The 13,894-nt window shown below is 33.6% G+C and overlaps 1 protein-coding gene across 1 annotated transcript in view; it reads right to left on the bottom strand.

The window, feature by feature from the left end:
* Positions 1–266: 266 nt before the first annotated feature.
* LOC140439446 (glutamate receptor ionotropic, kainate 2-like) overlaps positions 267–13,894 on the bottom strand; it is a 63,836-nt gene continuing 50,208 nt past the window's right edge. The window contains exons 13-15 of the mRNA XM_072529356.1: positions 6,342–6,491; positions 4,537–4,814; positions 267–826 (exon numbers count right to left, since the gene is read on the bottom strand). Of these exons, the coding sequence (XP_072385457.1) occupies positions 746–826; positions 4,537–4,814; positions 6,342–6,491 (509 nt within the window). The 3' untranslated portion in view covers positions 267–745. The remainder of the gene's footprint in view (positions 827–4,536; positions 4,815–6,341; positions 6,492–13,894) is intronic.

Raw genomic sequence — 13,894 nt, forward strand, 5'->3', positions numbered from 1 at the left:
TCTATTTCTTCGTCAGTGCAAGAGTAATCGTTGGGGCGTATATTTGTATAATTTGTATAGTTTTTTAATAGTTATAAGGTTAAGTCTACTCTATCTGAGACCATTTTTTTTCTAGTAATCTTAGTTTCCATTTCCAAAGATTATATATATATATATATATATATATATATATATATATATATATATATATATATATATATATATATATATATATATATTTGGTATTTAGGATTCTCCTATCCTAGTGAAAAAAAAAATTATATGTATATTGTTTTATATGTTTATTATTTTTATTATGACTTTTAAAATTACAATGAAAATTGTACTGTATCTATAACAAAACACAACAAAACCAAAAATCAACAAAAGGTATTAAATTGACTATGAAATAAATTAATTAATTATGCAAGAAAATTTGTTTACAAAATATAATGTTTTGGGATACATTAAGACAGTATTGCCGATGCTAAGTTTGAAAGTATTATTGTAAAAATACAAAAACTTCAAGCCTTCTTTTTTGTAGTGATTATTACGATTTTTGGCATAATACTTAGATTAGTTTTGGTAGTTCTCAATATAATTTCCATGTTTATAGTCCATATGTCAAATTAGTTTATTTCAAGAGAATCAAAATTATTGTTATAAATATCAAGCTAATATTTTTAACAAAGATATTCTAAATACAAAGAGATTTATCGTCCTTTTTTGTTGGTTACAGATCTGCTGACAAAAATAAAATTTTATATTATGACGTCGTCTTTCTCCTGTTCGTCCAAACATAGCTGGCAAATTTAAGTTCGTCTGATAGTGCGTCACAATAAGCTATCTACAAATATAAAAGAATAGTTAATACTCTATATATCACTATACAATTAAAAACTGAAGAAAGAAACAGTTGAACGCCACTAAACATATAACACATAACTACTGTTATGTCTGAAATTATGGAAAAAATATTAGCTACAAGATACCAACATACAAATTTAATTTTAGATCAAAAATTTAACAATAGCACGGATCTATCGAATGATGGAATTTATTCACAATTATTTTGAAAACAATTTGTACTGCTTAACAGCATTTGTCGATCTGAGTCAAGGCATTGACAAGGTATATAACCAAAGACTTTGTATGTTATCTATATCATACTACACTTGTGTCTTAATGAATATTTCTAGGTAAAACATGAAAATGAAATAATCTATTTAAGTAAATCTCGTAAAATCATTCTTCTTGACAGGCTTTGAACTAGAAGTGAGCCTTCGCTGCTTCCACTATACTGCCCAACTAAGGAAAAGTGCCGTAATACCAAAAATATTGAATATTAAGTTATATATGGTTTCCTATATTTTCAACCATGCAGAATTCAATGGGCTACTTAAAATTTCCGTATCTTTAACAGTGATCGAGATATAAAATAATTTTTTGAAGTAAGCTGCCCAGCTAACCAAAAGTGCAGTAAGTAACAATAGAAGGATTTTGAGAAAACTCGACATAAAGTTTAGAAGAATGCTGTAATTTTGAATATGAAGATATTTTAGTTATTAATTGTTTATTCTTCAAGTACATTTATGTTAAACACAAATGAAAATTTTTATTCTATAATTCTAATTTTTAATGCAAAAAAAGTTGAAAATATAAAATGATGTCGTACATACGGCACTCTTCCTTAGTAATGTGAATGGCTATATTTGCCGTATGTACTGCTTTACATTTTTATTATATCGTTGAAAGAAAACAGCATTTAGATATTTTATAATCTATTAATGTAAGAAAAATAAACTTAATATACAGTTTTAGGAATTGATTAACTTATACATATTAGAACATATTTTTATAAAAATATAACCAATACTTTTACATAAGTAGAAGGAATGTCACAATAGGTTCAGTCTTTTGGCTGAGATGTTTGTAGGCAAGTCTTTCCAAAATTGTTTTCGATTCTCTGGCAGAACTTCGTTTAATGACTAAAGGATATTTTTCTTTTTATCTTCTGGAAATCCACATGTGCAGTGTGATGGCTGGGCAGTTTAATCCCTTTCATTGATTTTTTTTGTAAAAAGTCCAGGTAGAGGCTCATTACATCATATTTTGTCTTGCACAACAAATGATAACTGCCTCGTTCAGCTTTAATATTAACTATGTCACTTAAATACAAACGTGATGATGATTTTATTTGTTTTCCAGATTTGTATTTTTTCACTGCATTAACAAAGTCTTCAAAATCATGAGTTTTCTTTTGAGCCTTTAATGATTGCTCTACTTGATGGTGAAAACTGTCTGCACTCATGAATGAACGACCAGGTTGGAAATAGTTTAAAACTATTTCATTAGCTGCAATGTCATCAGAGTTTATTATGTACACTAAGAATGTATAAAGGCACCAGTTTTTGTTTTGGGAAGAGCAGTTGTCTAACCAAAGAACTATTTTTTCAATATCTCTGTGTTGTTTTAAAAGCATGTACAACGCACTAACATTATCTTCTTTATTGCGGCCTAAAATTTCTTCATGTCACAAAATGAAGTGAACTTTTGATTTACTTTTTCTCCCTACAGGTGCAAAGGTTTCATGATAGGCTACTAAACGCTTTACAAATAATACTTTTTTGAACATGTCCACTCTTGGCAACATGATAACCTTCTGCATGTCGCTTGAAAAACATATTGCATTATTTGATCTTTCCTGTTCAGAAAAGCTTTTATATGCGTTTCTAGCTTCTATAACTAATTCGTTATGAACTTTTCATTGTTTACATATATCACACGATATGTCAAGATTCTCTTTTTTCTGGGTATGAAGAGTAAACTGCTCACATTTTTCGCACTCGTCATGTCCTAGTTGTGCGAATGATATATGTTGTTTTTTACCGATTCGCCTGTATAAATCATATATCACTTTCCCTTTTATGCAGGCTGCCTATTCACAAACTTAAGCACAATGACTTTTGCTCCTACTACATCATTCCGCTTGCCATTGACGGGTACTAACTGATTTTTCATACCATCTTTCTATCAGTTAGCCCAAGACTCCAGAACAGATCAGAGGTAATGTAAGTCTATAAAACCTCACCAAATAAGGGGGGTCATGTAAGATGCCCCCCTTTTCAGTTTTTAATAATCAAGTTAACAGTCTATTTCATTTACCTTGATAAATACCAATTTATCGGATCGATTTTTTAATACGGATGTCCTTCCAATGTTTTTATGTGGCCATACAATGTTTTTAACAACTTTTTATGTAAGTAGTAAAAAACCAACGTGTTCTTTCTATATATTTAAATTTTAATTTACTTTTTTTTTAATATTGGTATTTTTACTCTCTCTTTTAGTAAACTGATGATGGAATGATTTAATTCCGAAAAGATCTTCTTTACAATAAAAATTTTAAGCTTTTAATAAGCATTTTTTATACCTTAATACACACGAACACCACGTGCTTTGTCTTCTTAAGATCCACGAAACATAAATATGCCGGTTTGTTGTATTCTAGTGAGTTCCCCTGCACTTGCCTCATTATAAATATAGTGTCAGTGCATGATCTTACCAATATAAAACATTATTTCGCTTCTGCTAGTGCTCAATTTCTTTGTTATCATTTTGGTTGCCAATTTTAATGTTTTGTTTAAGAGTCTGGAATAATTAAGGGTTGGATCACGTAACTTTGCGGTTACTACAGCTGTTCCAAGCCCAGATAAAATACGGATGGTGATTGGCAAGGTTAACAACCTACCAATCGTAAAAACGAATACTGCTCAAAGAAATAATGTCAACCCTCAGAACCAGACCATTAAACTTATAAGGCAATATTCACTGCCGGTCTAAAAGCATGATTTCTTGGGAAATGTCACAAACGTAGATTTCAACCAGTCAGATGCAATTTGACTGGTATTGTAGACATTATTGACTAGTTTTAAAACTACATGCAGGTTGTTCTGGTTAAAAACTTTCAACAATTCAACCGATATTACAACGCATTCTATTTCTTTTCTATCTTTCGTTTGATTTACAGCTTTTATCACCTTACTTTTCAATATCTTTGGTCCATTCAGGTCAAGAGTGTTCGTTACATGACAATAATCCGTAAAGCATTTTTTATATAAATTTCCCACTGCTGTAATTGTTCTTTTTTGTCTACAATAAGTTTATTATTCACATCTACTAACCATTTAAGCTGTCTTTTCTTGTTAGTATACGTAAACTTTTTGATTTTTTTATGCGTGTTAAAGCTATCGTGTCTGCGTCCTAGCTCTCCTATCACTTACCATTTACTCTTTATCTTACTTAAAAGGTACGAGTAACGATTCCAAATAAAAAGATTTATCTTTTTTTAAACTAAGTGACGTCACGTCTCTATATAACGCATATACAGCAGCCACTAAAGGGGCCTTTCGTATCATAATAAAAAAAGAGAAAAAATTATATCTAATAAGTTAAATGTAAAAGTCTGTAATACTGTAGAAAGTATTACAGACTTTTTACTGCCAGTAAAAGAGATACTAACTTAAAAAACGTAATAAAAAAATAATTTAAACTTACATTTTGGTCCTTAGCAATGTGCCTTAAATTCCACAAAAATTCAAACAAGGCAACTGCAAATGCAATGCCTATTCCAATACCTAAAATTATGAACAGTCCTCTCACATGTTCTATCGATAACTCTTCGGTCGAAACAGGATTCTCTGATTGACAAGGCTCCGTATCCTCTTCCTCATTTTCATTCTTTTCCACCCACCACTTTAGTTTCAATTCGTTGAGTGATCCATCTTCTTGCAGTTTTAAAATAGCTCTATTTATTGCACCTCTATAATTAGCATCTAAAAACAAAACATTTTGAATGAGTATGTCATCAATGATTAATATTATTGGATGAAAGTTGCTTGGATATTGAATGAAGTCCGTTTAACGTTTGTTATGGATATTAAATTACTATGGCCCACAAATAACAAACAAAAAAGTAACTCTGGTCATTAAGCGGATTAAATATAGTAAATTGCAAGGATCTGACAAAGTATCTAGTGAAATTTAAAAGCTATTAGAGGGACACTAAGTCACAGCCCTTACTAAGTTATTTAACAACATATGTATATGAGACTATTTACTTTCCAAATGACTTATTACTATTAATATTATAATAGTTTCTAGTAAAAAAATAGGCAAAACACACATATTGTGTAACAAATTCTCTAAAAAACATACTGTTATTTTTCTTTTAAACACTCTAACAAAAATATGTCAGGAATGTGATTATACATAAAAATTTAATAATATAATTAGCCAAATTAGAGACAAAGTGGGCGATAAATACTATAGACATCATTTATGCATACGGCGTAAATTACGTAATGGGTGTTTTTTAGAGGTATAGAACTTTAAAATAATATAAAACAAATATGATTGTTATAAATTGACATGAAATTAACTTTATTCGATAGATAATCTTTTGGCATTATAATTTAAATATGATTTCTGGCATATCACCACCATGACTTGCTCTGAGGTAGTCTAATCTGGGAGTCAAATTTTCAATCACTTTTTCCAATATTTGTGGCAGTATATCGGCAACAACGCTTCGAATGTTGTACTCCAAGTGGTCAATCGTTTTATTCTCATCGGCGTAGACTAACACCTTCACATATACCCACATAAAATAGTCTAACAGTGTTAAATCGCACAATCTTAGAAGCCAATTCATGACCCGAAACGTGAAACTATGTAGTTACCAAACGTGCCCTTTAATAAATCCATTGTGCTACGCTCTACAGCGGCAACAACTTGTTCTGTACGCAGTTTACGATGTGTCTGTGGGTGCATATTATCATTTAGAGTAAACGTAGTGTAAAAACGTTCCATGATTAATCGAAATACTTACTCTGATACGTATTTCGACCAGAACCACAATTTTCAAAATAGATTTGTACAATTTAGAAGCGTTGTTCAGAAGTCAAGTCTATTCATGCTGAAATGCCAAACCAAACTTAACGTAAATCACTTGACAGCTGTCAAAATGGCCGAAAGGTAAAAAAGTTTCAACAACTCACATTTCTATATCTCTAAAAAAACACCCTTAACAAAGACTTTATAACGAAAATTTAGTAAAACTGGTTTGGGATTAGATAACTACAGGAAAAATACCAATTTGACGTTTTAGAATACAATGGATAGATAAGATTCAATCAGATCTAAAAAAAGAAACATTTCATCTAACTACAGATTTACAAAAGATCTAATTAATTCAAAAAAAGTTGTACAATTATCCAAGACCCAGCCAGGATTCTAGCACTATGTAATCATGATGATGATGCCATAATTTCCATAAAAATAATTAGATATAATAAACATACCTGTTGGCATTGCAATTCCAAATGCTCTATTATCTAACCATCCTCCAACTTGTCGTAGTTCGCAGTGTCTTTGTATTTGATATTCAATTTGAGTCGACTCCATCAAATATGCATATAGACCATTTTCAGATTCTAGTACTCTTTCCATACCTACAGAAAATAATTTTTAGAATTTTTTAGTTAGTTATATATAATAAAGAATTAAAAAAATCATAAGACATCCTTTATTTGACATTGCAGCATTCATATTTAAAACTGTTAATAGGAGCTTGGTCTATCAATAGACACCCAACAGAAACGAACATTTTGTTGCGGATAAAAAACTTTAACATAGAGTGAAAAAAGAAAATATAACTCCAAAAGCAACTTAAGGATATTTTAAAAAATATCTTTTAACTCTTTTGATACTGTTGCCGTAAAAGTACGATTTTCATTTGCAACTTTGATAAGCGAGAGCCGTACTATTACGCAAAATAATCTCCATCGCTCAGGTTCTGCCACCGTACATTTTTAAATATTTACATCTTTAAGGGGCTATAATCGTAATAGTACGTTCTACATTGTCCATCTTGCTCACTAGTATCGTTCATGTACGTTACGATCCACAAATACACCATATTAATGCCGTACATACACGGCAGCACATCAACCACCCTAGCGCCGTACTTTCTGAATACCGTTTTTTTGAAGTTTTACGAAAAAAATTTCACTACCTCGATAAAACGAACATAAAAAAACTGCCGACAAACTAAAAACAATTCAACACTTCGATATAAAGAATGTAAACAACTGAGTGGCCGTCTCGATCGCGAAGTGCAAAATTTTCCCGGCGCCGTATATGAGCAACGCGCAACCGATACTTGGCCCGTAGCGAAAGGGTTAACTGAATTAAAGATAATGAATAGTAATTTGTTATGTTCTAAAAATTGAGGGATGCCAAACCATACCGTTGTAAGTGCCACCCGAGCTGAAATACGCACGTTGTGTGCCTTATCAGTTGCAACCATAGTTGCTACAAACAGTCTACGCAAAATGGCAGACGAAGTACTTAAGTGTGTCACTGTAGTGTTAAAAAAACATTTTAGCGTTTTTACCTAAACGCTACCACTGCAGCGTTTTAAATATATTGAAATGAAAAAAAAACTATTAAAAAAAAGCAGTAAACACAGAGGACTTAAGTATATAAATAAGTAAATATATATCATCATCATCAGTGGTGCTACAGCTCTAGTTGAGCCTTGACCTTCCCCAGTCTATTTCGCCAGTCGTTTCTGTTCATCGCCAACCGTTGCCAATTTGCCGCGCCGATTTTCCTTGCGTCCTCGTCCACACCGTCCCTCCATCTCAGTCGTGGTCTGCCTCTACTCCTATTTCCCACTGGGACCGATAATAGAGTTCGTCTGGGTGGGTAATTTTCATTTGCTCTTGACACATGTCCAGCCCATCTAAGCCTACCTATTTTTATGAAGGATATTACATCTCTACCATTTACTATTTTTTTATACTTCTCGTACAATTCGAAATTATTTCGCCTTCTCCAAATACCATTCTCACAGAATGCGCCCATTATTCTTCTTAGTATCTTCCTTTCGAAGACGAGCAGAAGATTTGCGTCTGTTTTGGAGATGGTCCATGTTTCTGACCCATATGTCAGCACTGGTAGGATGAGTGTTCTATATATTATTAGTTTGGTTTTCTGGCTTAAATTTCTGTTTTTTAGCTGCTTGCTTAGTCCAAAATAACATTTGTTTGCTAGCAGTACCCTCCGTTTTACTTCTTCAGATGTGTCATTATCGTTTGTTATGAGAGAACCCAAATATGTAAACTTATTTACTACCTCAAAATTATATTGGTCTATACTGAAGTTTTCTTCGGCGTTTCTAGCTCTATCTCTATTATTTGGAATAGATGCTAACATTTTGGTTTTTTCCTCGTTTATTTTAAGGCCCATATTTTGTGCGGCTGTCAAGAAGGTGGAAGTCATCTCTTTAAGTCCTCGTGTAGTACGTGCGATCAAATCCAGATCGTCAGCGTAAGCCATAATCTGCGTTGATTTATTAAAGATTGTTCCCCTATTGTGTAACTCGGCATCTCTTATAGTCTTTTCTAACGCTATATTAAAGAGAAGGCACGCCAGCGCGTCTCCCTGCCGTAACCCTGCATATGTTTCAAACGCTTGTGACATATCGCCTTGTATTTGCACTCTGCAGATCACTTTACTCATAGTTGTTTTTACGAGCCTTATTAATTTATGGGGAATGTTAAGTTCATTCATGGCTTCGTATAATTTACCTCTTAGGACGCTATCATACGCTGACTTAAAGTCCACAAAGAGATGGAACGTGTCAATATTAAATTCATTGGTTTTTTCTAAGATTTGACGTAGCACAAAAATCTGGTCAATTGTTGACCTACCTGGCCTAAAACCGCTTTGATACTCACCAAGGATTTCTTCCACGTACGTACTTAAACGGCTGTACAGGGTGTTGGAGAATATTTTGTACATTGTATTCAGAAGAGTTATACCCCTATAATTTTTACATTCCAACAAATCTCCCTTTTTGTGCAGTGGACATATGATTCCAGTGCACCATTCCTCTGGCATTTGTTCTTCTTCCCAGACTTTGACTATTATGTTGTGAATTTGGTGCATAAATATATATATATATATATATATATATATATATATATATATATATATATATATATATATAAATACCAAAAATATATATAAATACCAAAAATGAAGAAGTAGGTGAAAAAAGTCAGCCGAAGGAGGTAAGTTCTAATAAAAAATATTTTTGTTGTGATATTAACGTAACGTTTAAAAACACTAATAAACGCTAAATCTTTGGTTTCTGCTATATTTTTTGCATTATCATGTATATTAGAAGCCCCAGTTAGAATGCAGTGTTGGTCATAAGGCGCGCAGCGATGCCGCTGATATCGGCACAGTGGTAGTTGGGTGGTAGTTTGAGGATAGACTGAGCAATCAAGACCGTACGCGCTTCGTTTCAAAAATCTTTACTCATTAATTTAACTTAGTTAAGTAATTAAATAAACAAAAAAAACACAAATTCATTCTATATAAAATGTCTGTATACATAAAATATCCAATACCTCGTAAATACGTATATACATATATACAAAAAAATATGCAAGTAGTTTACCCTATACGACAAGATAAATATATATAGGGTGTTTGGTAGGTCGATGAAAATGTTTTAAGGGATAATAGTGGACGCCATTTTCAAATATTTTTGCTAATAATGTATCGCTCAAACTGTTAAGGTTTCCGAAATAATGTTAAATTTGTCAATATTCGAAAATAAGGCTGCTCGTCTATTTTATTTTTAAACAAATTATCTAAGCGAGATACTTCCCTGACATACAAAATGACTTACGTATTACTTGCTCAGATTGCAAAAACCTTTCGTTGAATCTTAATGCATTGTTAAAATAACCTTCATTAATAAAACGGGTAAGAAAGGTAAAACACAACAACGGTACATCATGCTTTTTGCAACATTTATTATGCCTTATTAAGTATGTACATAAACTTCAAAAAACACGTCATTGTTGTTCAAAATGAGAACCACCATTCCTAATGCACGCTCTTGCCCTGCGTCGTATTTCTGATGTGGTTACTTTTAACCTCAGTTCTGCGCTTATAATGTCAGCTGCTTATAATGAGCTCTAGTTCGGATTGGAAATTGATAAACAAGTTCTTTGAATCTGCCCCAGATGTGGTAGTCACACGGTGTTAAATCGGGCGATCTAGCAGGCCACAAAATCGGTCTAGTTCGTCCGATCCACCTATTGGGATACTGATTGTTGAACCAAGTCGTAACGGCACGTAATTCATTCTCTAGAAAGTTTAAGTACACTTGACTATTTAACCTGCCTATTAACTCTCGTCCGATAACTCCTACCCAAACATTGACACTAAATTTTTGCTGAAAAGATGTTTCTTTCGGTAGATGGGGATTATCATGTGCCCAGTAATGCAGGTTGTGAAAATTTGTTATTCCTTCTCTATTAAAACTGGATTCATCAGTCCATAAAATACTTTTAAGTATATTACCATCGTTGATGTCTGCATCTAATAAAAAGCGGCAAAAATTTACCTTTCTAATTGGATCACCGTCTTGAAGACCTTGCAATGGCGTGTAATAATAAGGGTAGCGTCCATTGTTGTGCACTACCGACCAGACCTTCCATTGCGAGACATTTAACTGTCGAGCAACTTTTCTGACGCTTGTGGTAGGATCATTCGTAACAGCTTTCAAAATGTGGGCGTCTACACCAGGACCGTAACGTCCAGGATTAATACCGAAAACAGGATTGTTAACACTACCAGTTTCACTAATTTGTCGATATGTGTTAATAAAGACACTTACATGGGGAAGTCGCTGGTTAGGTTAACGGTGCTAATAATCTCGACATGCTGCAGATGCATTTTCACCACTCCAGCCATAGAGAAACAGAATGTCTGCGTACTCTGCATTCGAAAACGAACCCATCACAACTAATCCATAAATCACGTTATGCAGATACACAGTCTGGTTGTTCACTCAAACAAAGTTTAAAATCGTTATGCACAAAAAACTCACAAGAAACTCCAAACACAATTACACATAAAATACACAAGAAGATCATAACTAAAATATAGTGTACTTACAGTACTAAAAAAAATTTGCATTAAATCTGAGGTATTTCTCATTATAGTATATAGTCTCGTTATAATGAGCTATATAACAAAGTTCGATATCTATCCAGGGAATTTAAACCAATCACACAGACAATAATGGATCAAAACCAACATATTATAAATGACGAGAAAGGGATTGCGGAGGTATGAAGAAAATATTAATTAATTAATATAAATATATACCTTTTACAAAGGATTTTAATTAATTTTTTTGAAGAAAATATTGTTAAAGTCTATATGAAGTTGATCCCCAGAATGCAAATCATGATGAGTTCACTGCAGAGCGAGAACCAAACATTGTAAAGTCAGAGGTAAAAAAGGTAATCAAAAAGTTAAAAAATATAAAATCTCCTGGCGCAGACCAGATCACCGCAGAAAAGAGACTGGATATGTCGGAGTAAATGTTATGCATATGATCTGCAAAAAGATTTGGGAAACCGGAGAGTGGCCCAACGACTCGACAACATCCACTTTCATCCCTATATTCAAAAAAGGAACTCCGCTAAATTGCAGCAACTACAGAACGGTAACCCTAATATCCCATGCAAGCAACGTTCTACTTCATGTAATACATGAAAGACTAAAAGCTTCTCTATCGCCTCAGATATCAGAAGAACAAGCGGGATTTGTCCTAGGAAAAGGCACAAGAGAACACATTCTTAATGTCAGATAACTAATCAAAAAAACTCGTGAATTCAATACTCCTATGCTTATGTGCTTTGTGGATTACACAAAGGCCTTCGATAAAGTCAAATGGCAGCAGCTATGGTTTATACTAGCGGAAATGGGAACACCCCACCACTTAATTCAACTAATTAGAAGTCTATATGAAAATAATAAGTGCACAGTAGAAATAAATAACACCCATTCCGATCATTTCAGAATAGAGGCAGGTGTCAGGCAGGGATGCATAATCTCGCCAACTCTGTTTAATATCTACAGCGAACACATTATGCGAAAGGTACTAGACGGAATGGAAGGGTGGAATATCTGTAGGAGGTCAAAAAATCAATAACTTGAGATATGCAGATGACACTTTAATAATCGCGGCAAATCAAGAAGACATGGAAGACATAATGAGACGTCTGGAGAAAAAAAGCAAAACATATGGACTACAGCTAAATAGGAGTAAGACAAAGATCATGATAGTAGACAGAGCTCGGAATAATCTTCAACACATTAAGGAAATTGGGGGCTTTGAAATAGTAAATAGTTTCATATACCTGGGGACCCTAATAACAAATGACGGAGGGTGTGACAGAGATATACGTAGAAGGTTGACTATTGCTAGAACAGCTATGATGAAACTGGTAGCAAATTGGGAAAAATTCTAGCTTAGCAATACGCATATTGAGAATATTCTGGATTGATCATCGCACTCACGTATCGATATTAGAACAACTTAAAGTAAAGGATAGATTGCTTAAAAAAATACAACAGAGATATTTGCAGTATTTTAGACACATTGCTAGAAGAACAGGTACGATGGAAAAACTGATAGTCGAGGTTAGAGTTGAAGGAAAGAGACCTAGGGGAAGATCTCCAAGCCGTTGGGTAAATTAAACAAAAATACTGATTAACCAAGGGTTACATGAAGCCTAACAACTAGCCCAGGACAGAGAAGGATGGAGAGAAATCGTGCAAAAACTGTAAAGGCCTGATGGTGTCACCACATCCCAAAAGGGATTAGGACTGAGGAGGATGAGCATTTCTCGTTAATTAATACTAATCACCTTCCATACGAATTATCACGTGTTCAATATCTTCCTGCAAATTATCCACCGCAAACATTTTTTCTTCTACTTTCTTGACGAGGTTCACATAATTTTGCCACTGTTCTTTAGATGTTCGTCGATAAGTTTCTTTCACCAACCGTTCTACCGTTTTTTATTTAAAATCGACGTTGTTTGAAGCCACATACCTTTTCACTTGACTTAACACCATCTTAATCCGAGTCAGCTCGTAATGGTAAGGCGCCAATCTCAAAATCTTAACGCCATATGTTTTTCAATTGTATCACATTATCGAGTAATTTACTTTTTAGGTAATCATCCTCGAAGAAAATACTGTTTTCGACTAGATATCCTTGATTTGCCTTTTGTTCCACAATTTTTTCGGGAAATCAAATTTGTAGGAGGGATATAACGCGGTATCCAAAACGACAACGTTTTCTTTGTCTTCTCAAACAATTCTTCATATAGATTAACGTCCAGTTTGTCGTGGTAATCAGCGGTTCCCTTCTTGGCCAAGAAGGTTAATTCGGCCTGTGCCTCAAAACAAGTTTCGCTTCCAGCATGAAGAAGAACAAATCGGGGATTTCTTTGGGTTGGAGCTTTCAGTCCAGTAGAGAGCCCTTTTATAAGAGTCCCTTTATTCCTTTTTGACTAAAGCACCTACGTTAATCTAAGACTTATCGGTATAAACAAGGTTTATATTATCCTTCTTCCTCCTTAATGTTTTTATTTGTCTGAGATATATGTGCCACCAGGATATAATATCTTTTTTTTTCCATTATTATCGAATCTCGATCTCTTTTACCATATTTAAAATTCATGTCATTTACGAGCCTACACATTGTAGTTTTTAAAAAAGCTGGTAGGTCCTCAGCATCCTTCACTCTGTTTTTTATGCTGTCGACGGTTGGTGGTATGTATTCCAAAAAAAATCATGGACAATTTTCCTTATTCCAAATTTCAGTCCCTCATCGTAAAAACCCTTTTGTACCGGTTTCAGTTCACCTTGCTCAGCCTCTTAGCGGATGTCATAAATTTAGAACACTCACACTGCACATTTCCGAAACTCTTCTTATCCGTACTTTCATCCACTTGCGAAAATAAAATAG

This window comes from Diabrotica undecimpunctata, chromosome 4, assembly GCF_040954645.1.
Source record: "Diabrotica undecimpunctata isolate CICGRU chromosome 4, icDiaUnde3, whole genome shotgun sequence".
Lineage (NCBI taxonomy): Eukaryota > Metazoa > Arthropoda > Insecta > Coleoptera > Chrysomelidae > Diabrotica > Diabrotica undecimpunctata.